This window comes from Hydra vulgaris, chromosome 05 (assembly GCF_038396675.1).
Source record: "Hydra vulgaris chromosome 05, alternate assembly HydraT2T_AEP".
Lineage (NCBI taxonomy): Eukaryota > Metazoa > Cnidaria > Hydrozoa > Anthoathecata > Hydridae > Hydra > Hydra vulgaris.
Window position 1 is genome coordinate 26804594 of NC_088924.1, and position 26040 is coordinate 26830633.

At 28.4% G+C, this 26040-nt stretch overlaps 2 protein-coding genes across 10 annotated transcripts in view; both read right to left on the reverse strand.

Moving 5' to 3' along the window:
- Window positions 1-3753, reverse strand: part of LOC136071930 (probable tubulin polyglutamylase ttll-15) — a 50310-nt gene extending 46557 nt beyond the window's left edge. For 4 of the 5 annotated variants that reach the window (XR_010638623.1, XR_010638622.1, XR_010638624.1 and 1 more), the window contains exon 1: window positions 3395-3753. Coding sequence is in view for 1 of the 5 variants with exons in the window: in XM_065797764.1 (XP_065653836.1) it covers window positions 3395-3628 (234 nt within the window). In the remaining 4 variants the exon portion in view is untranslated. The remainder of the gene's footprint in view (window positions 1-3394) is intronic. The other variant, XM_065797765.1, reaches the window with a different exon arrangement.
- A 16256-nt stretch (window positions 3754-20009) lies between these two features.
- LOC136071931 (uncharacterized) overlaps window positions 20010-26040 on the reverse strand; it is a 35773-nt gene continuing 29742 nt past the window's right edge. For all 5 annotated transcript variants that reach the window (XM_065797767.1, XM_065797769.1, XM_065797770.1 and 2 more), the window contains 2 exons: window positions 23196-23312; window positions 20010-20370 (listed from right to left, as the gene is read on the reverse strand). In XM_065797767.1, the coding sequence (XP_065653839.1) occupies window positions 20291-20370; window positions 23196-23312 (197 nt within the window). In that variant the 3' untranslated portion in view covers window positions 20010-20290. The remainder of the gene's footprint in view (window positions 20371-23195; window positions 23313-26040) is intronic.

The window sequence follows — 26040 nt, forward strand, 5'->3', positions numbered from 1 at the left end:
TGATGGAATACGAGATTTCACGACCGGAGAATAGCGGGCTTTGACATTAGACAAAACCTTTTTACAACGATTCCTAGCAGTAATAAACAGATGTCTGTTTTCTGGAGAATTGTTTTGCTGATAGATATGGAAGTAATGGTTAAGTAATGGTTTTGATTGGAAATTGCAGCAGCACAATGTGAGGAAAACCATGTAGAAGAGTGAGGCTTGACCTGGATTCATCGAGAGGGAATAAAAGATTCCATGCCAGCCTGAACCTATGAAGTTATGTAAGAAGCACATTTATCAGCAGGAAGACGAAAGATTTCTACCCAAGGGCCATCACAAAGAAAATCACGGAAAGAGTCCCAGTCAGCTTTAAGGTAGTTGTAATAGATACGATGATAGGGGGATTCTAATGATGAAGAAGAATGAGATAATAATTTTAGAGAGAGCAAACTGTTAACAGAAGCACCTAAGGGTAAATGTGGAGAAACTAAGCACTGATTAGGATCAGAAACAAGACATAAGTTGAGTAGAGAAGGTAAATGATTTGAGTTGTCTAGAAAGCGAGTTGGAAAGTTGACTATTTGAGGTAGGGATTGAGAAAGCCAAAAGCTGTGGGTTTTAACTCCTGGAAAGTCACTGACACTAGAGCCAAGCCATTCAGTGTGATGAGCATTAAAATCACCAACAATAATATTGGCTGATGGATAAATGAAAGCACATAAAAGAATAGTCTGTGGGTTTAAACCTATATGGCATACCTGCAACATTCCTTCTGATGCAACACAATAAGAGCTTATATATAATACAACTGTTTACACTAATTACAAAAAGCAAACAATATAGATCAACAGGTTAATAGTCAGACTTTTTAATCAAAAAAAAAATTCTGTATAATGATTTTTGTTTTAACGATTTACTATTTATTATTTCATATACAATTTATAGAGAACAAGAAATCTTTTTTTTGCTTTCTTTGCTGGTTTTTCCACAGAAAACTGTCTTACAACTTTGATAAACATCATTTATATTTTGTTACAAAAATTAAACTATTTCAAACTTTTAACAAAATTTTTCATTTATAATTTATAATTATTGGCTCAAAACTATTATTACAATGTGGATGGTATGAATCGTACCATTCACGCAACTTTTTTTCACCTACCTAAGCTCAAGACCCCTTTTTCATGAAATTCTGGTTTCATTAATAGTCAAATTGGCAGGGATCATAGGCTGAAAATATTTTTTGCTTAGGACAGGTATTTTATGTTAGGTTTTAACAGCATTTAACTGCTTTAAAAATTAATCCAAAAAATATATTCTATAAGAATTCAAAGAATATTTATATTTTAAAATAACTTGAAATAAAAAAATTTAAAATCTCACTTTTGGTAATTTTAAAATTTGTTTGTAATAAAAAAACTTTAAATAAAACTTCAGATTTATGAAACTTTATTTTATTTTGTAATCTCAAATCTTAAAAGTGTTAAAATGTGTGAAATAATGGATTTGCTCCTATTAAATCAAATAAATCAATTCGCCAGATCAAACTACTCCTATAAATGACATCTTTATTTTTTGTGGACATTTTGTGGACATCAAATTTTGGGTTGAAAAGTGAGAAATAATAAAAAGATAGCTTGAACATGCAGCAGCAGGTCTTATTTTAAAGCGTAAACTGGCGCACCATTTACGTACTTTTAATCATTTTTTAATATTTAAACAAGTCTAAAGGAATCATTTAAGTGGTAAGATAAAAGAAGTAATTAACATTATAAAAACCACTTATGAAGTTTAGATGACAATTATCTAAAAAAGTTTGCATGACAATTACATTTGATATTTGCGTTATTTACAAGAATATTTTCTTCCTCCTTATCTTTTTTTTATAAAAAAATTAAATTTCTTGTAAACATATTATAACTTATAACACTGCAAAAATATTCATAAAGAGTATATTTAACTTTTTTGTCTTAAGGCGAGTGAAAGCACAATGGTATATATTTTTTAATAAATGGCACTTGGAAACAAATCTTTGTTTTTCACAACAACAACAAAAAAACGCTGGTAAAGTAATTAACTTGAGTTTTTTCCTTTGCAATAAGTAATATTTTTTGTTTGGTAATAACTTTTTAAATTTAAAAAATCATTATTTGTGAAACCACAATTTTAAGAAATAGTGAAAAAAAAAGTTATCATATTTTCATTCATATATAGTTATATATGTCGAGAAAAGAAAGAAATTAACTTAAGTTAAATGATAATAAAAAATGTAATATTAAATTTAATTTAAAAAATTAAAAAAATTGAAACAAAATAGACATTCCACAATATGTACATTTACAAAATAACACTTCTAGATTTGTTTTTCTTAATTAGTAAATTAAACTTGTTTTGCTGTAATTTATTTTATTGCAGCAGTTTAAAAAAAGTTAATGTCGTTATACATATATATAAAAAAAGATAATTTTATGACGTCAAAATCACGAAGAGCTAATGTGCTAATCTGTTTTTTATTTAAAACAAGGCCTGCAATAGAATAAAAAGTGTTGGTAAGATTTTATTATTCAAGGTATATATTTGAATGATAAGATAAAGCAGAAAATCTATTATGTGTGGTCTGCAGGTGTCAAGATCACAAAATTCTCTCTACTTTTAAAATCAAAATGTGCATTGTTAATAATTAAAAGTAAGTGTACTAAACATAAATGAGCTTAGGTAGAGATTGGGAATAGTTAGTGTATCTGATAGCAAAAAAAGGTCAACGCGGTTTGTACATTTATAAAATAAAGATAATAGAAAAAATAAATTAGTAATTATATATTAGTGCACTAAGGAAATAAATAACAATTTTTTTACTAACTACTCTAAAAAAGATAATCTCAAATTTTAGTGGTCTTTTGCTGGCTTGGGGCTTAGGAAAGACTGCCGCAACAGTTGTTATGGCACTGGGTATTACTTAATCTTTGGTATAGATCAGGTCACACACAGGCAGAGCATAATTTTTCAGAATCCAAAAAAGAATCTGTTCCTTTTTTTGATTTGCCTGTCTTAATCTTTGAAAATTCTTCAAATTGTTAAGAGAACTTAAAAAATAATTTTTTAAAATTAAAATATTTTAAAAATAAAACACCTAAACTAATATGATATGTAAAAAATATTAAATATAAAAAAAAACATTAAAAAAAAAACAATTCACTATACTTTTACAACTTCAAGAAAATAAGGGGTAAACTATAGCTTCATATTATAAAAAAATGTGTTTTAGTGAAACAAAATCATTCCATTAAAACGTTTACAAATACTTAACAAAATCAAATTTTATTCAAGTCTAGACTACAGCTTTCATTAAAGCTGCAATTTAAATGTCCAACACTTGTTTCTAATTTAATAACTATTTCTAACAAACCTTTTCTGCATACACCCATACAACAGGTGAGTTTTTATTACAAGCTTGAAATAACAAAGTTCCTTTCCAAATTAACACTGAATAATATTGATAAAAATTGTAGCCCAAAAAAAAGAAGATACAAAAAGTCATTATCAATGAAAGATACTTTGGAAATGCATAGCCACAATGTGCATTAACTGTGGGTTTCTTAAAATGCGAGTAGTCAGAAAAAGATTCAATTATTTTATACATTTTCTAAACAAACATAAAATATCTGAAATTAAAAATATCATACTTTTATTTACTCATGTTAACAAACACAGTGATAGTCTAGTCACATTATCAAAGGTCAGGCTGTTACAACAATTTTAAACAGATTTACAAAAAATTAATTTATAAACTTCTTTTAATTTAGTTTTATTTTTAATTATAATGCTATTTTATCAATTATTGTTATACTATATATATATATATATATATATATATATATATATATTATATATATATATATATATATATATATATATATATATATATATATATATATATATATATATATATATATATATGTATGTATGTATGTATATGTATATATATATATTATATATATATATATATATATATATATATATATATATATATATATATATATATATATATATATATATATATATATTTTAAGTCATATTAAGTACTTATTATTAATAATTTTTAAGATAAAAAAAATTGTTTTTGCATTTAGTTAGATTTTGTTTTAAACTTTAAAATTTTTTTCTTTTTTCATTTTTGGGTCATTCATAGCAGGAAAACCACAAAAATCTCACCCCATGTTTTGCTTTTTTTATTATATGTTATTAGGTTGATGAAAACTAGGAAAATCTAATAGGAAACTTCAACTCCTTATGAATAACTGTACAAATCAGTTTAAAAAAGACAGTAACAGGAAAGATTTTAGATATGGATAAGGTGTTTGAACTTTGTAAAACTAATATAATAAACACTAAATTTAAAATGGTTAATAAATAAAAATAAAGTCATCTACAATATTGAAGTGTATATTCAATATACACTTTGTATATTCAATATACACTTTGTTACAAATGTATATTTTCAATATAATATTAAATATATACATTTGTAACAAACTATTACATTAAAACATAGTTAATAAATCAATCATTTTTTAAATAAAATAATTAAACAATAAAACACCTTAAATTTTAGAGTATAGAGAAATCTCAGAATTTAAGATATTTCATTTTATAAAACAACATGAGACGTATTTTGTTGTTGTTGATAATAATCTGCTTTTTTTCGTCAGATCCATAAAATGAAAACCTATCTCATAAGCTTAAACGAGAACATAATTTTATTAACTAAGAAATAATAATTTTTATTAATTATTATCAATTGAGAAATGAAATAGAATAGTTACACGTTGTCATAAACAAAACTTAGATAAAGGCGCGCATTTCGAATATAACTCGACATGCCACTAAATAAATCTTTTAAACATATCTCAGCTAAATGTTCAAGTTTTATGAATGTTTTATACAAAATATAAAAGTTTTGTTATATAAAAGTTTTGTGAATAAACAATTCATTGTCTTATTTTTACAACTTATACTCACTAAAGAAGAAAAGTAAGCACCATATTATATTCGAAACTATTTTTGCATACTGATTTTGGTAAACCTTGCATTTCATCTCGAAGATGAAATTCAAGGTTTGCCTTTTATGGATTATAATAGTTTTAAAATATTTTGTCTTTTTACTACTTATTTAAGCAAAAAACCTATTTATAACATACTTTTATATTTTGAATCTTTAAAAAACAGCCTTTAAACCTACTTCATAAGTATTATTTAATTATATATTTGATTGTTATAGTTTTTGCTAGAGCCGTGGCTAGGTTACCCCTCACTGAGGGGAGGGGGAGAGGCAGCTAATTTGCGGAGCTCATTTTTAAATTTAGGGGCCCTTTAAGAAATTGAAGGAACTTTTATATTATATTGTTTTATTTTTTAATATTATCATAATTTTTCTTTTTAATTTTTCAAAAAATTTGGAGCCCTCATGACATATTTTGTAAGGAGGAGCCTCCGACCAACTAGTTATGGCAATGTTACGTTTTATTATGATGCTGAATTTAACGACTTTTTTTTATATATAATATAATTTTTCATAAATTTATAGTTAAATTTCAAAACGAATATTAAAAAATGTTATTAAAAAACATTGGGGTGACAAGAGAAGGGAAAAATGGGGGTGACAGGGGTAGGGAAAAATACATTAACCCCCAGAACTTTTTTTTTTGAAAACTACATTTCGTCGAATTGCAAAACATTGAAATAGTTGGATCATCAACTATTTCACCTCTCTAAAATTCCTCTTACATGTTTTTCTTTTTGGCAACTCGACTTTCTTTTACTTCGGCACAATTTTTATTAATAAAAGATTTGCCAGCTAATTGTAAAACTTTAATAGTTGCATCACTTTTCATGTTGATAAACTTTTTTTTGTAACATTGATAAACTGTTTTGACTAAGCTAAGAAAACCTAGGGAGTAAAAAATGTGACTGGTTATACTGGGTTACATTCTACCAGTGTCGAATTGATAATACGGTCCTACAACGGATTGTACGGTCCTACAATGGATTGTACGGTCCTACAATGGATTGTATGTCCTACAATGGATTGTACGGTCCTACAGGAATCCTTAAAAGTTTCAAAATCAAAAGTTAAAGTCCTATTTCAAAAGGGGAGGAAGGGGTCCGAAATTTTATACTTTTTGTTTAATCAGTTATATTTAATTAATGTTTTTAGAAAAGTTAAAAAAAAAAAAAGTTTAGCTTCTGCTAATTTTTTGTAGTTAAGCTTCTGCTTTTTTTTTTTTAAATAATCATTTTAGGTGCCCCAAAGAAGTCCTTACCATCTTATCACAGAGTACCACGAAAAGAAAGTTCACGCATCCTTCTTTACCGATGTTATTAAGCTTTCCCAGAAGTGGCGTTAAACTATGCATCTCTAGTTTCAGAGGTGGCGTTAAACTATGCATCTCTAGTTTCAGAGGTGGCGTTAAACTATGCATCTCTAGTTTCTGAGGCAAGCGCGCTAAACACTGCGCTAAGGCTGCTCAATTTCGCTCCATTGCTGCTACTTTTATTTTTAACATTACGAAGGTGTTAAAAAACTTAAAAAGTAGAAATCATTGCAGCAGTTTCTTTACCTGTAAAATTACGCAACTTCATGTTAAAATTTTGAGTATTATATAATCTTGCAGGACTATAATCCATGTATGCATGTATGTATGTATGTATGTATGTATGTATGTATGTATGTATGTATGTATGTATGTATGTATGTATGTATGTATGTATGTATGTATGTATGTATGTATGTATGTATGTGTTATACATTCATAAATATATACAGTGTATATAAGTACGTATGTTTGTAGTATATATGTAAATATGTATGTATGTATGTATGTATGCATGTATGTATGTATGTATGTATGCATGTATGTATGTATGTATGTATGTATGTATGTATGTATGTATGTATGTATGTATGTATGTATGTATGTATGTATGTATGTATGTATGTATGTATGTATGTATGTATGTATGTATGTATGTATGTATGTATGTATGTATAAATGCATGTATGTATTTATAATTTATGTAGGAATTTAGATAAAGCAAGCCAGTAAGGTTAATTAGAAATTTTTTTTGATAGAAGCAACAATAGTAAACAATGTAATAAATAACAAAAACGAGAACGGTTTTTTTTTAAGATAAGTTTATTATATTTTATTGTCCAATGTAAAATTTTATATATTGTTGATTTTCTAAAATAAAATATACATTTACATATATTATATGTAATATTAACTAATAAAACACAAATCCTATATTGATTTAACATCAAATGTAATGCTAATTATCATCGAAATTAATGCTGTTGCCCTGCTGCTGCTGCCGTTACTCATTCAGCCGTGTTTGCACAGAAAGAAGTGTAAAAAAATTTGAATGAAAGTATATTCAAATATCTACCTTTACTAAACTTCAAGTTATGTAATGCTAAAACATATATTAGGTACAACAGTTTTACTTTTACTTTAAAATTGCGTTACGGCAACGTCTCCTTAATTTTGATTTATAGCATTTATTTGCCGTTATCTGAAGTCTTTTGTTTAGCAGGATAACCTGACTTTTCTCAGGTCAGATTATCCTACTATTGGTAACATGTAACCCAGTGCAAACTGCTTAATGTCCTGCTGCCTTGTCGGATACACTTTTTTTAGGCAAAGGCTAGGCGATGCCAACTCTGACTTCAAACAACCCATGCCTTGGGGCTCTTGGTTAAGTAAGGGCTGAAGATGGCGTCTCGATAAAAATACTCATCTTGGACAGACTTTAAATGCATCCGGCTACTGTCTTATAAAAAGCCTCCTAGGCAAAAACTTATGGAGTAAACAGATTATATCTATCAACCTTCTTCATATATTAGGTTGCGTAGATGTATTTATCATACATTTTCTTCAGTTTACAACCTTGTATGCTGGATCTTTTTGACTCATTGCATGAGCTATGCTTGTGCCTCTGTTTTAATGAATAGCTCATTAACTCATTCTATTATCTCCTAATGAGGGTACAGCTCTGAAAATCAGTTTTATGGTACTGAATTTGGGTTTCAGTCATGTTTCCTGAACTCTGTGATAGCTCTCAGAGAGGCTGATTTAATCAACAGCTGTAAAATATCAGAATACTAAGAATGCCATGTTGCGCGAGGATGGTGTCCCTGTTTTTACTTTTGGTGTGCATTGTCGAGGCCATATTTGGAGCCCTTTGCTATTGCTAAGGGTTTATTAACAGTAATGAGGCAATTGCTTGGACTATTAAATAGTGTACTGAGTACTATCTGTGCTTTGAGTCAAAATCTTTAACAAGTTTAAAAATGACTATAGTACCAAAAACTTTAAAACACAAAAAACCATCGTCATCACCAAGTTCTCTAAACATGTCATTCACTAATCTTCGTGGTCTTCGAAGTAACTTCTGTTATACCTTATGTCTTGCAAAGTTCACCTGACCTACTTGCTTTTTGTGAGACTAATTTCAGTTCGGCTGTCTCATCTTGTAATCTTAGGGTTGATGGTTGTCTTTCTTTAATTTGTAAAGACTCCAAGAGTCACATGCTTGGTCTGGGCATTTACATTCTTAAAAATTAACCCATTTGTCGGGAAACTAGGTTTAAATCCACCGGCTATTCTTTTATGTGCTTTCGTTAAGCACTACTTCACTCTATCGCCTTTCACTTTGTTCTATATCGCTCTCCTTCATCTCAAGACTGCATGCTTTTTGATGTTATTTTTTATCAAATTGACCAGGCCCTTTTTCTTTATCCTTTAGCCAATATCGTTGTTGTTAGTGACTTTAATGCTCATCACACTGAATTGCTTGGCTCTAGTGTCAGTGATTCTGCAGGCGTTAAAGCCCACAGCTTTTGTCTTTCTCAATCTCTAACAAAAATAGTCAACTTTCAAATGCGCTTTCCAAACAACCCAAATCATTTACCTTCTCTACTTGACTTATGTGTTGTTTCTGATCCTAGTCAGTACTCAGTTTCTCCACATTCACCCTTAGATGCTTCTGATCATTGTTTGCTCTTTTTAAAATTATTATCTGATTCTTCTTCATCATCAAAATCCCCTATCATCGTACCTCTTACAACTACCTTAAAGCTGACTGGGACTCTATCCGTGAATTTCCTCGTGATATCCCTTAGGTAGAAATCTTTCGTCTTTCTGCTGAAAAATGTGCTTTGCACATATCTTTTTGGATTCAGGCTGGCATGAAATATTTATTCCTTCTCGACAATTCCGAGTCAAACTTTGCTCTTCTCCATGGTTTTTCTTGCATTGTACGGCTGCAATTTCCAATCGAAACTATTACTTTCATATCTGTTAGTAAAACAATTCTCCAGAAAACAGAAGTCTGTTTACAATTGCTAGAAACCATTGTAAAAAGGTTTGTCTCATGCCAAAACCCGCCATTCTCAGGTCACAAAATATCGTGTTTCATCTCAAAAATTAGTCTATCTTGACTTCTGAAGAATCTTTAATAGTATTTATAATAAGGGAAAATCTGTAATTTTACCTCTTTTGTATGGTTCAGTATTAGTCTCCTCACCTAAAGACAAAGGTAAATGGTTTGCATAGAACTTTTCATCAATTTTATCTTTTGATTCCACTAGTTGCGTTCTATCTGATATAGCTGACAAACAGGTTGATCAATTGGTTGACATTCGTATCACTCCACCTTCTGTATCTAAAGTGATTTCCTGCTTTGACTCTTTTACAGCTTGTGGTCCGGACAACATACCTGCTGTAGTCTTGCAGAAGTGTTTTCTGGAGCTTTCAAAACTATTTAACAAGTGCTTATCAGAGTCTTGATTTGCTAACAGTAATAACCGTTAGGTTTTATCATGCATTCGATAGATGTGGAGAGGTTAAGACAATCGCTCTCAACATTTTAAAGCTTCTGATAAAATTTGGCATGCTGGTCTTCTCCAAAAACTTTTTTCTTACGGTGTATCAAGTAACATTTTTAAGTTTATTGAACCCTTCCTTACCAATCTTAGTATAAAAGTCGTCATCGATGGACAACACTCTTCTTCATACTCAGTAACTTCAGGGCTTCCTCAAGGTTCTATCCTTGGCCCTATACTCTTTTTAATTTACGTTAACGATCTTCCAGATATTCTCACATCTAAAGTGGCATTGTTTGCTGATGATACTACCATTTAATCTTGTCTTGATAAGAAGCAAACACTCTCTAATTGCTTGGAGAGAGCATTTGAGCCTAAAAAAGGATATCACTTCTGCTATAGCATGGGGCTCACAGTGGCCGGTGAACTTTAACTAACTCTTTGAAACTTTGTTTACTTATAACTTTATACTCATATGCTCTCTTCAAATGAAATATGCAGCAAAACGTGCAGTAAAGAAAATATGATATGTGTTACTATCCCATTTACATTGCGCCTTATTGTTTTTACTTAAAAACAAAGTTACTTAACTTAATATATTTTTTGCGGTATGAAATCAATTTTTTGCGGTAGAAAAATTTATTTTTTATAAAACTCTATAAATCTCAAATCCGTCCTTGTATAGAATACTGTTGCAATATCTGGGGTGGATCTTCCAATGATGCTCTTTCTCTTTTAGACAAGGTGTAAAAACGCATTTTAAACATAGTTGGACCTGCTCTTGCAGTCAACCTGCAACTATTATGACATCGTGATAATGTTGTTTCTCTTTCTCTTTTCCATAAATACTATAGCAGGCACTGCCTTAAAGAGCTAGTGTCTTTTGTGCCATCTACTAAAATTCATTCTCAAGTTATTCGTCGTTCAATTAAGTCTCACCCATGACTGTTCCTAAGTGCTCCAAAAATATTTTTGCGTCTAGTTTTCCTCAAGCATCAATTCTTTGGAATTCGCTCCCTTCATCTTGTTTTCTTGATTCATATAATTTGCAATCTTTCAAGTCGTTTGTCAATCGTTATCTTGTTCTATAAACTTCATCTTTTCTCTTCCAGTAACTTTTAACTCTAATCGTGATTGCTTGCAGCCTTGTTGGAAGTGAAAATATTGAAATTAAAAAAATAAATGGCTAAAACATTTGACAAATAATATTTGTCAAATGTTTTAATCATTTTTTATTCATAACTTTGAATGGTAGACAGTATGTATAATTTTTCAACCGCCTACTAAAAAATATTAAAATAAGAAATAAGAATAGAAAAGGTTGGTGTAGAATAGACTTACCAATACCCGTGCTTTACGGGTCCTGACAATTAATTTAAGTTTATTAACTTTAAAAGCCACAAATATGTCATGTTTATTTAAATGCTATATATGTAAAATCTCAAACACCAAAAATTGCTGGATCCGCCCCTGCTCGATGTAGCTAAAGACGGTTTTTACGAAATTTCTACCAAACAGGTTATTACTTTTAAAATTAACAATGAACTCGTTTTTTATAATATTTATTATATAAGAAAAAATGTTGTCGTTCGAAAAAACATGATTAGTATTAACATAGTTATAAGAAAGATATAGTTTGGAAGCGAACAATAGCGCATTGTTTTAACTCTTTCATACTGTATTTTCTCGTTTCCGGACTTCCGAACCTGCACAAAAAGATTGTTGTTGTTAGCGGTTGCCTGTTATTTTTTAAAGTTGTCTTTCTATTTTTATTGAAATTGATTTTTTTTGATATGCCTGGTGAAAATTGTGCAATATTTGGTTGTTCAACTTCAAGAAGACACAAAGGTATCAGCATTTTCAAAGTTCCTACTCCAACTAATGATGCAAATAAGAAATGGAGTAATGAGCTTATTAACGTAATTACTAGAGACAGACTCATCGATGATTCTTTGAAAAAACGAATTGATTCCTTCAACATTTATATTTGCGAGCTTCACTTTACTGAAGATCAATTTTGGGTTTACTCATCTCGAAAAATTTTAAAGGATGGAGCATTGCCAACTCTAAATCTCCCTAAGAAAAGTAATCAATCACAGCGAAGTTCAATATCCATTACAAAACGTGAGGAGTTTTTAGTGACGCAAGAGTTAATTTCTCGAACTACAACGTCATGTTACAAATCTTTTGATGATTTTACAAAACGTATTTTAAAGCTCTCTCTTGATGATTGTTGGAAAATTTCTTTGGATGATAGATTTATAGTAATTACTTGTAATTCTCCAGAACATATTTTACCAAAGTATGAAATTTATGTCGACGAGTTGCTAGACTATTGTGTAAGAATTTTTGGTTGGATGTTACCAATAGATCATCTTTTGTACCTTCAATATAAAGGATCTTTTTTAAATGTTTCTTTATCAAAATTTATAAGTCATATTGAAACTCTTGTTCTTTGTCCTGGTGTTGAAGTAAAAAGTTTAGACTTAATCAACCAAAACTTTAAATTTGAAAAGCATGTTATAACTAAAAAATTTAACTACTTGCTTTTTAAGCAACTTCCTCTTAAACCTAGATTAAATCAAGATGAGTTTTATCGTTCACTTAATTGTAATATTTTAATAAAATCCCAGAGTTGTTGTTATTCATGCCATTCTTTGCAACTTAAAACTAATTATGAAGTAAATAATAAAAATAAAACTTTAAACCAACCTGCAAAGCTGAATGCTCCTCTTAAATTTACCTCCACCGAACGAATTAAATTAAGTTTGCAACAACATCGTTTAAAATGCAAACAGTTGGAAAATCAGATTGAACATATGAAAACAGTTTTGAATATGGAAAGTGAAAAAGTTAATTTAGAACTTGATCAAGACCTTAAAACATTGTACTCTGGTTTTAATCAAAAAAATATTCCAGACTTCATGAAACTATTTTGGAATGAGCAGCAAAAGTATATTAAAGCTTCTAGCCCCTGTAGTGTAAAATATCATCCAATGATAATAAAATTTTGTCTCAATTTAGCAGCTAAATCATCGTCAGCATATTCTGATTTGCGTTTTGATAGTAAGACTGGTTCAGGATTTTTAGTTCTTCCAAGTTTACGCACCTTGAGAGACTACAAAAATTATATACATCCTTCAAGAGGTTTTAATCCTCAAGTCATTAATGATCTTGCAAATAAAACTTCTAACTTCTCTAGTTCTGAACGATTTGTTACAATTCTGTTTGATGAAATGAAAGTTCAAGAAGATTTGGTTTGGGATAAATACTCTGGTGAGTTAATTGGATTTGTAGATTTAGGAGATATTCAAACTAACTATGCAACACTTAAAAATGTGAGAGAGCTAGCCTCTTATGTTTTAGTTTTTCATGTTAAAAGTATAGTAAACCCACTTTCCTATAGTCTAGCAACATTTGCCACAACTGGAGTAACATCGACACAACTTATGCCAATATTTTGGAAAGCAGTGCGTTATCTGGAGAGTATAAATTTGAAAGTCATAGCTGCAACTGCAGATGGTGCATCTCCAAATAAGAAGTTTTTCAAAATGCATAAGAAATTAGATGGTGGCTCAGGGAAAAAAATTATATATCGCACTAAAAACTTATTTAGTAATGATAATAGATTCATCTTTTTCTTTGCAGATGTACCTCATCTAATCAAAGCTTCTCGAAACTGTCTAAGTAATTCTGGTTCTGGATGTAAATCACGCTACATGTGGAATAGTGGATTTTTTCTTCTTTGGAATCATATTTCAACATTTTATAATTCTGGTTTAGAAAGAGGTTTAAAACTTGTTCCTAAACTAACAAGCGATCATGTAAACTTAACACCATATTCTGTGATGAGGGTACGTCTTGCATCCCAAGTATTGAGCGAAACGGTAGGAAATGTTTTAAAGCAGTTTGGACCACCAGAAGCTGCTGGAACTGCAGAATTTTGTTTAATGATGGATATGTTTTTTGATTGTTTGAATGTAAAGAACAGTGTTGAGCATATAACAAAAAGAAAGCCATTTTTAAAACCTTATGAATCAGTAGATGATTCAAGATTTGCTTGGTTAGATAACTTCCTCTTATACTTTAAATTGTGGAAAGAATCTATAGATCAACGAGAAGGAAGTTTTGATGAGAGCTCAAAATCAAAAATGTTTATTTCTTCTCAAACTTATGAAGGTTTGCAAATTACAGTGCATTCATTTAAAGAAGTTGTTAAATTTTTACTTGAAAATGGTGTTCGATTTGTATTTTCTGAAAGATTCTGCCAAGATGACCTTGAAAACTATTTTGGAAGACAACGTGCAATTGGTCGCAAAAAAGATAATCCATCTATCAAAGATTTTGGCTACAATGACAATACAATCAAGTCACAATTTTCAGTTCGTCCAATTACTGGTAACATTCAATCTACTAACAATAATATCATGGATATTGAAAATAATCCTTTACCGAAAAGAAAAAAAAATAGTTCAAAGTTAATTCAAATTACAAACCAACATTAAGTTCTGCTTTTTCACATTTATTAATTGAAATAAAAAGGTTATTTTCATAACCACAAAGTTTTAAAAGCATTATTTGTCATTATATTTATAATGGTAAGAGTATCTATAAATGAATTAGTATAAAGGCATTGTGTTTTTCTTCAAAAAAATATTTCTAAACAAAATACGATTGGCATATTTTATTAAAATAAATTGGCGGGCTTCCATCAAGTTCAAGTAAGTTAAACTACTGATTTTGGACCCCCTCCTGAGGGTTATTTAAAAGAAAAATTATTTTTTTGAATATTTTAGGGGGCGCGGTTTGACTGTTGTAGGGGACATGGGGGTCAGCTTGCCCCCCACGTCTTAGACTAATTCTGCCATAGGTATAGTAAACATTTAAAATAAACAAGATCAATACTTATAATTTTAATTCACTTGGAATAACATTTGCTTGTTTTCTATTTGCTTGCATAATTATTTATAAGTAAATAAAGGGGGACTGTGACCGACGGTCGCAGGTGTGATCAAAGTTTGCTTTGAAAAAATATATGTTAAATGAAAGCGATGAAGTACTTCATCACTTGTGTGACTATGTAGTGATGAAATACTTTGTCACTACAGTCATAAGAATATCTTTAACGTAACTAAAATTAATTCATTTCAATAAAATTTTATTTTATTGGCTCAGCCAGTACCGTAGCAACTGAAAATTGCCCCATGCGAGTAAGGTTATTGAGGTGCAAAAAGAAACATTTTTTTTATATAAATAGCTCTTTTTAATTATTAAAAAAATATTTTTATTCTTCCTTATGAAAATCTTTTTAGAAAGATATTGCTATTAAATGTCACAAAATTATTAATAATTTTGATCTTAATAATTTTTGGTTTAAAAAAAATTGATTTTTTTCAATTATTTCTAAAATTTGTATAAAATTCTGGTTCTTTTGAGACCCAGGTTGATATACTTTTTGAGAAAAAAAAAAACTTTTATTAGGGAATTAAGGTATAATCAAGGTTCATGGGGTGTGTAACCTATTTCAACGAAAACAATGACATTTTATTTTATATATATATATATATATATATATATATATATATATATATATATATATATATATATATATATATATATATATATATATATATATATATATATATACTTACTCTTGCCAACTATAGTGAGCAAAACATGATAAAATATGTTACCTTTCTTTAAGTGTGTTTTTTTTTAGAAAATTTTAGTTTATTTAGTAGTGTTTTTTTAGAAAAAGGAAAAATAATGAAAAAAAGCTGATCCCTGCCCTAACCCAAACCTTTCAATGTGCTAACAACTTACTTGCAGGTTCTCCCTAAATCAGTCTATGCATGTACCCTCGTCTATCCCTTAATCAGTGTGATGTCAGTGTGATATATATATATATATATATATATATATATATATATATATATATATATATATATATATATATATATACACACACACACACACATATATATATATTAAATGATCAGGGTTATGATCAATTACGTATATATATATATATATATATATATATATATATATATATATATATATATATATATATATATATATATATATAAATACGCAATTGATCATAACCCTGAATTTACTATGAGATTTACAACAAAAAGCTAACAAAAAGTTTATTGAAGTACTATTTTAATAAATTAAGTAAATATTAAGTAAAATTTTAAACAGAATTAAAGTAGTTTTATGCCATTAATGTTTTAAAAAGATATGTGACTATGAAAATAGCCTTTTATGTTCAATATTTATGTCAATTTCCTTCACTTGCTTTCTTTATTTCGCATCGCAATGAACGAGTTTTACAGGTTTTCTTTCTCATCTTATGTTTTTCAATAATATCTTTGGCATAAGAAAATGAACGAACTCTTACAAATAATGTAATTAAGTGCTCTAGCAAATTCTTACTAACTTCAGTTGATTCTGGATCATTGCAAACTTGTTTATAAAGGGATAAAACAATATAATTTGTAGACATGGACTCGATTAGAACTTCAGGATCTAGTTTTAAAAAAACTTGTGTTGTTTTTTTACGAAAAATATTCTCACATGTCAGAAAAAGATCTTGAATTATATTGTTTACTTTCCACAAACCCCCTCTATCTCTAATATTTACAAGTGTCTGAGTATCATCTTCCATAACCCTACAGCGCAGTAAAATTGAAACACACTGTTGGCTATACTTACATACATTTTTACTACTTTTAAATTTAGTATACACTCTCTGAAAAATATATCCAATAAGATATTGTAAACTCTTTCTCTCTATATCAGTTATTTCCTGAGTTGTATTTACAGATTCAATAGTATTTGGTTTTATATCAGAAAGATTGTTTAATATAAGAGAAGACATTTCAGTGAGTAGTGTATTACTCAAAGCTAGATCGCTGAAGTGTGAAGCTAGTAGATTTTCGCTCAACAATCCATAATATTCTTGATAAAATAAATCACTATTGCCTTTAAATTGTTCTATTATTGGTTTTAACTTTTGCCAAAGATTTTCAGCATCATCTAATGAATAACTAAATTTCTCGCATGAGAACTGTTTTCTTATATCAAATGGCAGACACATGTCCATTTGCAATAAACTTGCACATTCTTCAACTATGCTTTTCAGCTTTAGTGGTGACAATGTATTAGACGAGTTCTCCGTATTATACATTTTGGAAGAATCTATTTCAAAACTCTCTAAAATATGCTTCGATGCAATGTGTCTCTTTAAACCTCTAATTGTCTTGTAAACTTTGGGACACTGAATGCATGCATGCTGTTCGACATTATCTCTATAAATATCAATATCAGAAACAATAGAATCTATATCTGTAATTAAGTTAATGTCATTGTTCAAAAATCCTCCTTCAACCACGTCAAACAAACATTCCAAATCACTATTTATCTCGAAATCGCTGTTAAATAATGCCATTTTTTAAACTTGTGCAGGTTTGCCGGGTCGTTGTGCAGTTTTCAAGTTAAAATCGAAAAACAATGGAAACGGTCCGTGTTTCCAGACTATGTATTCTTATGACTATGGTATTAAAAAGCTAACTAGAAAAAAAAGTTTTTTAAACTTCTTCATAAAAATTTTCATAACAAAATATTTTGTTATGAAGATATAAAATATTATTTGTTATAAAAATAGCGAAATAAAGATCTTGAAAAGTATAGAACTTTTCATTACATTTAAATGTAATGAAAAGTTCTATACTTTTCAAGATCTTTATTTCGCTACTTTTATTTTAACTGGTTTTTTCTTTATGAAATTTTAGAATTAAAATATTAGTTTTGATTTGAAATGAGTAAGATTTAGGGTGGAATGCAAGAAGCAAACTTAAGTCAAATTCGACTTGAACTTTACATTGTAACCAATAGCGGCAGAGTATTTTTTGAGGGGAAAACCCATACTCTGCCGCTATTGGTTACAATGTGAAGTTCAAGCCAAACGTGACTCAAGTTCGCTACTTGCATTCCACCCTTAAACTTTCAACAAAACTATTTGAAGTTGATTTTTATAACCAACTTATTCCCAAAAAAAGTTATTCACAAAAAAAATCATAAAAAACCAATATATTTTCATAATAAATATAAACTTTTAGACGTGTCTCTAGTTTCTAACGTTTAATATAAGTTACAAACACAAACATTGGAAAGTATGGCAAGTTAAAATTTTTTTCTCATCGAGCAAAAGAAACAAATATTAACGTTTTTAACAACATTAACTCGTATAGTTTCAATTATTTAATTTCAATTTTACTTAAAATGCAGAATATATTTTAAAAGGAACTGTTTTGATCAGACTCGTTGAAAAATTTGAAATACCTCGCTTGATATCTGGTTAAATAGAAATTTTACATTTTGATTTTTTATAATCCTTAAAAATTGCGTACATATTTCATCGTGTTCAATTGACATATCGATTAAACGCGAACCAATAACCAATATACCAGTTGAACCCGACAAAAATCAGCACCCTTGATTCGTTAATTACTTAAACACTAACTAACATATCTTTAAAGATTTTTTGCATCCGTTAGCTAATGTGTTGTTGTTTGGTTCTAAAGGTAATAAGTATTGGCTATTATCGTTATTAGATTAAAATAAGTCAGCAAATAATGTCGAAAAAAAGAATTAGATTACAAAAAAATACTTAAAGAAATGCCTTTTTGCCATTTATTAAAAAGGATGATATACAAACAATATTTTTTACTGATTTGGCTATAATCCACTACTCTAAGAAGACTCTAGAAAAGTATGAACAAAATGACATCGAGCTTGTTCCTAAGGAAGCAAATCGTCCAAATTTTCCTGAACAGCAAATTATTGAAAGTTATTGGTCAATTATGAAAGGAATCTTACATTTAAACTAGACTTATATTCATCGAAAAAATTTTTAGCGTTAAAAAATTATGACCATGTAAAGTTTAAACCCCTCTCAATTTTAGGGGGTTGCAAAATTTATATTGTCATAATTTTTGAACGCTGAGAGATAATACTATGAAACTTAAAATTCATCGATGAATATAAGTCTAGTTGAAAATAGTACAAAAAATATTTCATTAACTTGTTGCTCTCACGTTTGGGGCAGGGGGGGGACAAATTTTGGGGCTTTTTTGTTCCCAAGCTCCAACCATCGCAATTTTTGCAAAGCATCCTTATTTGACATAAGTATAAACATATAAATGTTTGGAGTTAGCTCCATGTCTGAAAGTTAGCTATCTCAAAGACCAAAAAATACTGGCGGCGCCCCTGGGACATAATATTGTTGAGTAATTTTTATCTAATATTAGTTAGTTCCTATGGCAGTCCTATAGATCTTTAAAAAATTTACAATTTTTATAGGAGTACAGTATTTATCTAATAGCAATCCTTTGGTTCTGCATATCTTATATGACCTATAGGATCATATGCAACTTTTTGACTAGAGTATAGCAAATTTATTGGCCCTATAGTAATCCTATAGAACCTATAAGATGCCTTTAAGAACGCTATAGGATTCCTTTAGGTATCTTAATGGTCCTATGAGAATCTTATAGAACCTATAGGATGTGTGAAGGAATCCTATAGGAATCCAATACGACCAATAAGATACTAAAAGACTTTTTGATGTACGGTGTAGGAGTGAATTTACAATATGATTGTTTCATTGTAATATCCTATATAAACTACAAAAATTCTATAAGATTTAGATTTACAGGACTTCTATATAAACAAACCAATAGGTTTTTCATACATAGGGTGTATAGGATTATAGAAGTACAAAAATATATTCTTATATGATTTTGGAACAGGAATATTTAGGATTCCTGTAGATACAAAGCTATAGCATGATTTTATATCCGATATCTTATAGGGTATGACTCCTACAAGATTTTGGAACAGGACTTTATTTGATTTCTAAACCTATAGGAATTCTTGCAAGATGTATTCAATAGGATTACCTCATACAAAATCTTGTTCTAATTTCATATAAAAATGTATATTATTTCTATAGGAACCTTTTGACAGGGAACTGCATATTAAACATTGTTTCGCCAGTTAAAGCAAAATCTAGTGCAGTTGCGCCATCAAACAAAATATTCTAATATTTGACCAAAACAAGAACAAAATATTTTGCAATTAAATCTTACTAGTACAATAATACAGTTTATCAAGTGTATTTCAACTAAACGATATTATAATAAATGCTATAAAATATATTTATCTACAAATAAAAATTAAATATAAAGCGTTGTTTTATTAGTATATTATAAATACATAATGCAATAAATGTAAAAATACAATACCAGAAATTCAAAAATTTTAAAAATACAAAAAGATTTTAAAGGTTGTACTAAAATTATTTTACACAAACTTTTAATACGTTTAAAAAAATACTTTGCAAAGTATAACTTAAACACTTGCAATACGCTCTTCCAAAGTTTGCCCCAATTGACTAGGTCCGCATTTTAAATTCCAAGGAACAGCTACATCTAAAAAAAGAAAAAACGATAAACTTTAAACCTTTGTGATCTCCGATTTTTACCTTAACTATCTTTGCGTTTAAAACGAAAAAAAAAACCATATCCTCTTTTATAAAACTGAATTTTCAGAACAAACCGTAATTTTTTACTTATTTAAATATTTGTAAAAATGTTTAGAGAGTATTGAGGTGAGTTCTGGAAAACAATTTTTCAAGAATGTGACAGAAATGTTGTCCATACCGCAAACTATAGAAAATTCAAGTGAGAAAAATTTTTAACAATGGAAGTCCGAGTGATTAAGATGTCTAACAATGGATTAAACTTCGTGTAATGGATGTTAAGAAAAGTGTGGTCATTAGTTTTAATAAGTGAATCAGAAGAAAAGTTTTTCGCAAACGTAAATAAATTCTGTCTTATGTGTAGCTTACTGTGCCTTAAATATAATACTCATTATCATGGGAAAGATAATAAGATCTGACCCATAAGTTTCCCACCACGTTCCTGGTAGTACCGCGCTCAACTTGTTTCTCCGCGCAGCGGCCTTGTTTGTCAAGGTTCGTGTTTCGGAGTTATAGAGTTGAGAGAGGGTTATAACCACAAGTAGCCTCCTCGGCCTTGGGGAGGTAAATTATAATTAAAAAAAATAAAAAAATAAAAAATGGAATGTTGGAATTGCATTTGTTAATGACACTATGTTTCAATAGTCTCTAGAACTGCTCAGAGTACAAGATTTAGTAATCTTTAATGAATTTTAGAACAAACATTAGAAAAAAACCTTTTTGCATCAATTTCTTGCGATGATAAAAAGATTATTTTATGAAAAAGTTGTTTTCTTAAAAATAGAAAAAATGATTACATTAGTAAATAGCATCTGCACAAGAAAAAGTTTACTATGGGTAGAATGATGTTTGAATTAAAAACCAACAAAAAGATATAAACCCATTTGATTACATAAGTGGCTCAAATTTCAACAAAAACAAAATACATCACGCCAAGAAGTATTAGGAAAAAAATCACAAAAGCAATCTCAGTCAGCCATAAGGTTGTGAAAAGTACAATACTAAGGTGGATCTTACGTAGAAGAAGAAGAAGGACGATCAGGGTAGAAGATTACGTAGAAGTAGAAGATAGCAAGATGGTTTAACCACTTACTTGAAAACACTATTGTTTATGTTTAAATGATTTAGGTTGTCTGAAATATGTCACAAAGTTAACAATCTGGGTAAGTGACTTATCTCAAGACCCTTGAATATTTAATAGGTCCGTAATATTTTCAAAAAAAAAGTTTTTCAAAAATATGTCAACCATGTACTCAAATGAAGCGAAATTATATAAAAATTTTAAAAATAATATTCATTTAAAAAAAAATTGTTTTTTTTGGTTTTATTACATAAAAAATTGACAAAAAATGAAAAAAAAAATGCATTTTTTATGTTTTTTTATGATAATTTTGATAAATAAGTTAAAATTTTTTCAAAATAAATATTATTTTTGAAATTTTTATATAATTTTGCTTCACTTGAGTACCAGGTTAACATATAATACAAAAAAACGTTTGGAAAAACCTTTTTTTTTTTTAAATATTCGAGGGTTTGAGGAACCCCTTAAAATATTTTTTATTCAAAAAAATTTTAAACCTAGTGTTTTTGTATTATATATAGAACACATTTAGGGAGTGGGAGCAGATTATTTTCAAAATTGTTGTTTTTTGCAACACCCCAATATATATATATATATATATATATATATATATATATATATATATATATATATATATATATATATATATATATATATATATATATATATATATATATAAAAATAGTTCTATAGTTTGTTGGCTTTAGGAAGAGCGGAAGGAAAAAAGTGATTCTTACGCCAACACATACGTCACTTTTAATTACTTTTGACTTTCGTCCAACATTTCCGTGTTGGACGAAAGTAAAAACCATTAATTTAATTACAAATTAATCGTTTTTTAAAAAAACCACAAAAACGCTAATTTAATTGACCAGAATGTTTTTAAAAACATTCTGAATGTTTTTATAACATTTTGAATGTTTTTAACAATATAAACAATGTTTTTATTTTAATTTTTTTTTAATAAAATGTTTTTATTTTTATTTTTTTTAATAAAATGTTTTTATTTTTATTTTTTTTACTGTAAATCATGCGCGGAGTGTTGCTACATCGACTATCTTATAGCCTGACTCGCAAGGGAGTGCTGCTACATCGACTGACAAATAGCCTGACTCGCAAGGGAGTGCTGCTACATCGACTGACAAATAGCCTGACTCGCAAGGGAGTGCTGCTACATCGACTGACAAATAGCCTGACCCGCAAGGGAGTGCTGCTACATCGACTGAGGGTTTGGTTGGGGCAGGCAGTCTATCATTATTAAAAAAAAAAAAATTCCGGTCTTGCATTTTAATTTTTACTTTTTGTCAACAAAATATCGAAAAAACTTTCGGACAACATCTAAGGGTTCTATATATATATATATATATATATATATATATATATGTATTTATATATATATATATATATATATATATATATATATATATATATATATATATATATATATATATATATATATATATGATTTGTAATTACATTACTTTTATAGGACTTAGTGGTTAAACAACTAAAATTTTCTTTTTGCCCTGATCATGTAAATTTTTCATGTATGTATTTCTTATTGTAATTATTTTTAAATGACAAAAAATATATATATATAAACATTTTTTATAAGAGCACTATTTTCAGTTAAAAAGTTGTAAGCAGAAGGTTTGACAACTTCAGCAAAAAAAAAAACAAAAAAAAATTCTAACCAATTTGTTTGGGATATGCAAGACCCAAATTTTTCATGATTTCAATAAACTCTTCTTTACTTTTGGTTAATCTGGGATTATACAATTTTTCCTCAGCAACACTAGTGACCATATTTCCTAAATGTAAAAATATATTTAAATTATGGTGACAAAAATGTGAGACTTACTACTGATATTAAATTATATATATTGTATAAATTGTATAAATTATATATACTGAGTTTTGCTGTACAAAAATTTACTTAAAATTAAAAAATAAGTTAAAATCATTAAAAAAACAACAGGTTTACAATGATTTCTTCTGGAATCTTTTGTTATATTTTTGTAGATTCTGTGGGTTTATATATATTGTATAAATTGTATAAATTATATATACTGAGTTTTGCTGTACAAAAATTTACTTAAAATTAAAAAATAAGTTAAAATCATTAAAAAAACAACAGGTTTACAATGATTTCTTCTGGAATCTTTAGTGATATTTTTGTAGATTCTGTGGGTTTATGAAAGAAAATCTTAAAATTAATATAATGGAAGCAAAGGAACCTAAGTTTTTAATGATAAAACCCCTTTTTCTGTACAAAAACTTACTTAAAATTGAAAAATAAGACAAAATCATAAAAAAAAAATAGGTTTTTACTAATTTCTTACTAGGTGCCACAAAGTTCTCTGGTTTTTAAAGTATGTGTATAACACATACTTTAAAAACCAGAGATTAGATTGCCACATTCTATACATACTTTTATAAACCAGAAATTAGGGTTTAAACAAATGTTTAAACCCTAATCCCTTGTTTTCAAAGCAAGTACTTAACTTCTTCATCAATAACACATTAGACTATAAATTCTGAAATGATATCATGCCTTACAACAATGCACAAACAACAACAGCTAGAGTTTCTCAAAAACAGTTTTAGAAAACAGCTGTTTTAAATTAAAAAAAAAAAAATTTCTGTTTCTCATGAAACTTACAAAAAACACCCTGATTTCTATCATTAATTTTTATTATAATAAAATTTAAGGAACACAAGTGAACTCAGAGATTGCTCTGAAAGACATGATCAAACCCTAGCCTAACAAATAACCCCTACTAATATTATTTAGCTAGGACCGGGGTTGAAAAACTTCATTTTTAGCCAGCGCTGAGAGGTCATGTATTAAATAGGATCACTTTTTTTTAAGATCAGATTTTACTTATGACAGTATGGCAATATATACAGAATATATATATATATATATATATATATATATTATATATATATATATATATATATATATATATATATATATATATATATATATATATATAGGACTTCTGATGAAGCGGGCACGATCGCGCCATGCTCATGAGACACACCTGTAAATGGTATTTTTAAACCTTCTAGGCGATAAACGCTCGCTCAGCTTATAACGAGAATATAAAATCACGCTCGTTCAAAAGTTTGGGATGGAAAAAAAAAGTTTTTATATGGTTTTTTAATAAAATATTTATAATTAAATTTTTTTAGGTAATGATAAAACTTGTTGATTTGAGAGTAAAACTCCATCTTCCTTATACTTATATCCTTATATGAAGTACTTAAATAAAATACGTCATTACATCACTCGCTTTCTGCATGTTTCTGTTTTGCTGTTTTGTCAGAATTTTTTTTTCTTTTTGCATTAACATAATAAATGAACAGTTTGAAGTCGTTACAGCTAATTTTAATAATGGAATGTTAACTATTTTAACCAAGTGCGTGTGGAAACACAATGTGAATATAAAAATGTGCAAATGAAATGGGAATAGAAAATTAGGAAATAACTATAAGAAAGTTAAAGCTTCTGAATATTTTTAATTTTGTAAAAATGTCAAATAAGATTTATTTGATTTATTGTTAATAATATTCCACACATCGTTTTATAATAAAAATAAATTTTCATAATAAAGAGATTTTTTAAAATTCGTTTTTGTTTATTGTATAGGCTTTTTATTAACTAATATTTATCTTAAATTAATTAAAAATGTCTCTGCTGTTTAGAATGTCCACAATCAAGGATATTCCAAAAGGAAACAAAGTAATGTTGTCAACATTTATGAAATGGAATATTGAAAGGGTTTTAGAACTGAAATTACATACGTTATTGAAATATACTGCAAAGTTTGTACAAGAAATAGGGAAGCGGTATTACAAGGTTGTAAAGGCTTGATACGACAAGGTGCTTTACGGTTTATTTACGGTTTGGGACAAATTTTGTGACAAACCACACAATTCAAAGACATTTAGAAAAAGCATCTCACCTTACTGCAATAAGATGTGAGAGTGAACCTCAACCGATGGAATAAAGACAAAATCCTCTATAGTAATAATAATTTATTATCTTTGAAATAAAGAATTTTTATTCTTAATTACCAGATTCCAATTTCTTAAATTTGAGCTGGGCTAAAGTGTTGTTTGTTGCAGGCTTGACCAGGAAGGCATGCTATTGCACACCATTATTATATTTTGTTTCAACAATTTGGCCAACAAGTATTTACACATTTGCTTGATGATAAGGTTTATGTTAATATTAAATGTTGAATTATTTCAAAAATGCACTAAAAAAACTAAACTAAGATAAAGTTAAAAAAAATGTTAACTTGAAAAAAAAATGTAAATGAAAAAGAAAAAAATTAAAAAATTAATTAAGTAAAATAATCTTTTTTTTAGCAATGTTGTAGCATTCTTTTTTTCTAGAGAATTCTTTTTTTAATGATGCACTTAAAACTTATGTTTTTAACTAACGACGCTTACGTAACGTAACAGTTAAAAATTGTTAACCCTTTTTTATTGTTTTTTCATTTTCATTTTTTTTTTTCATTAAATGAT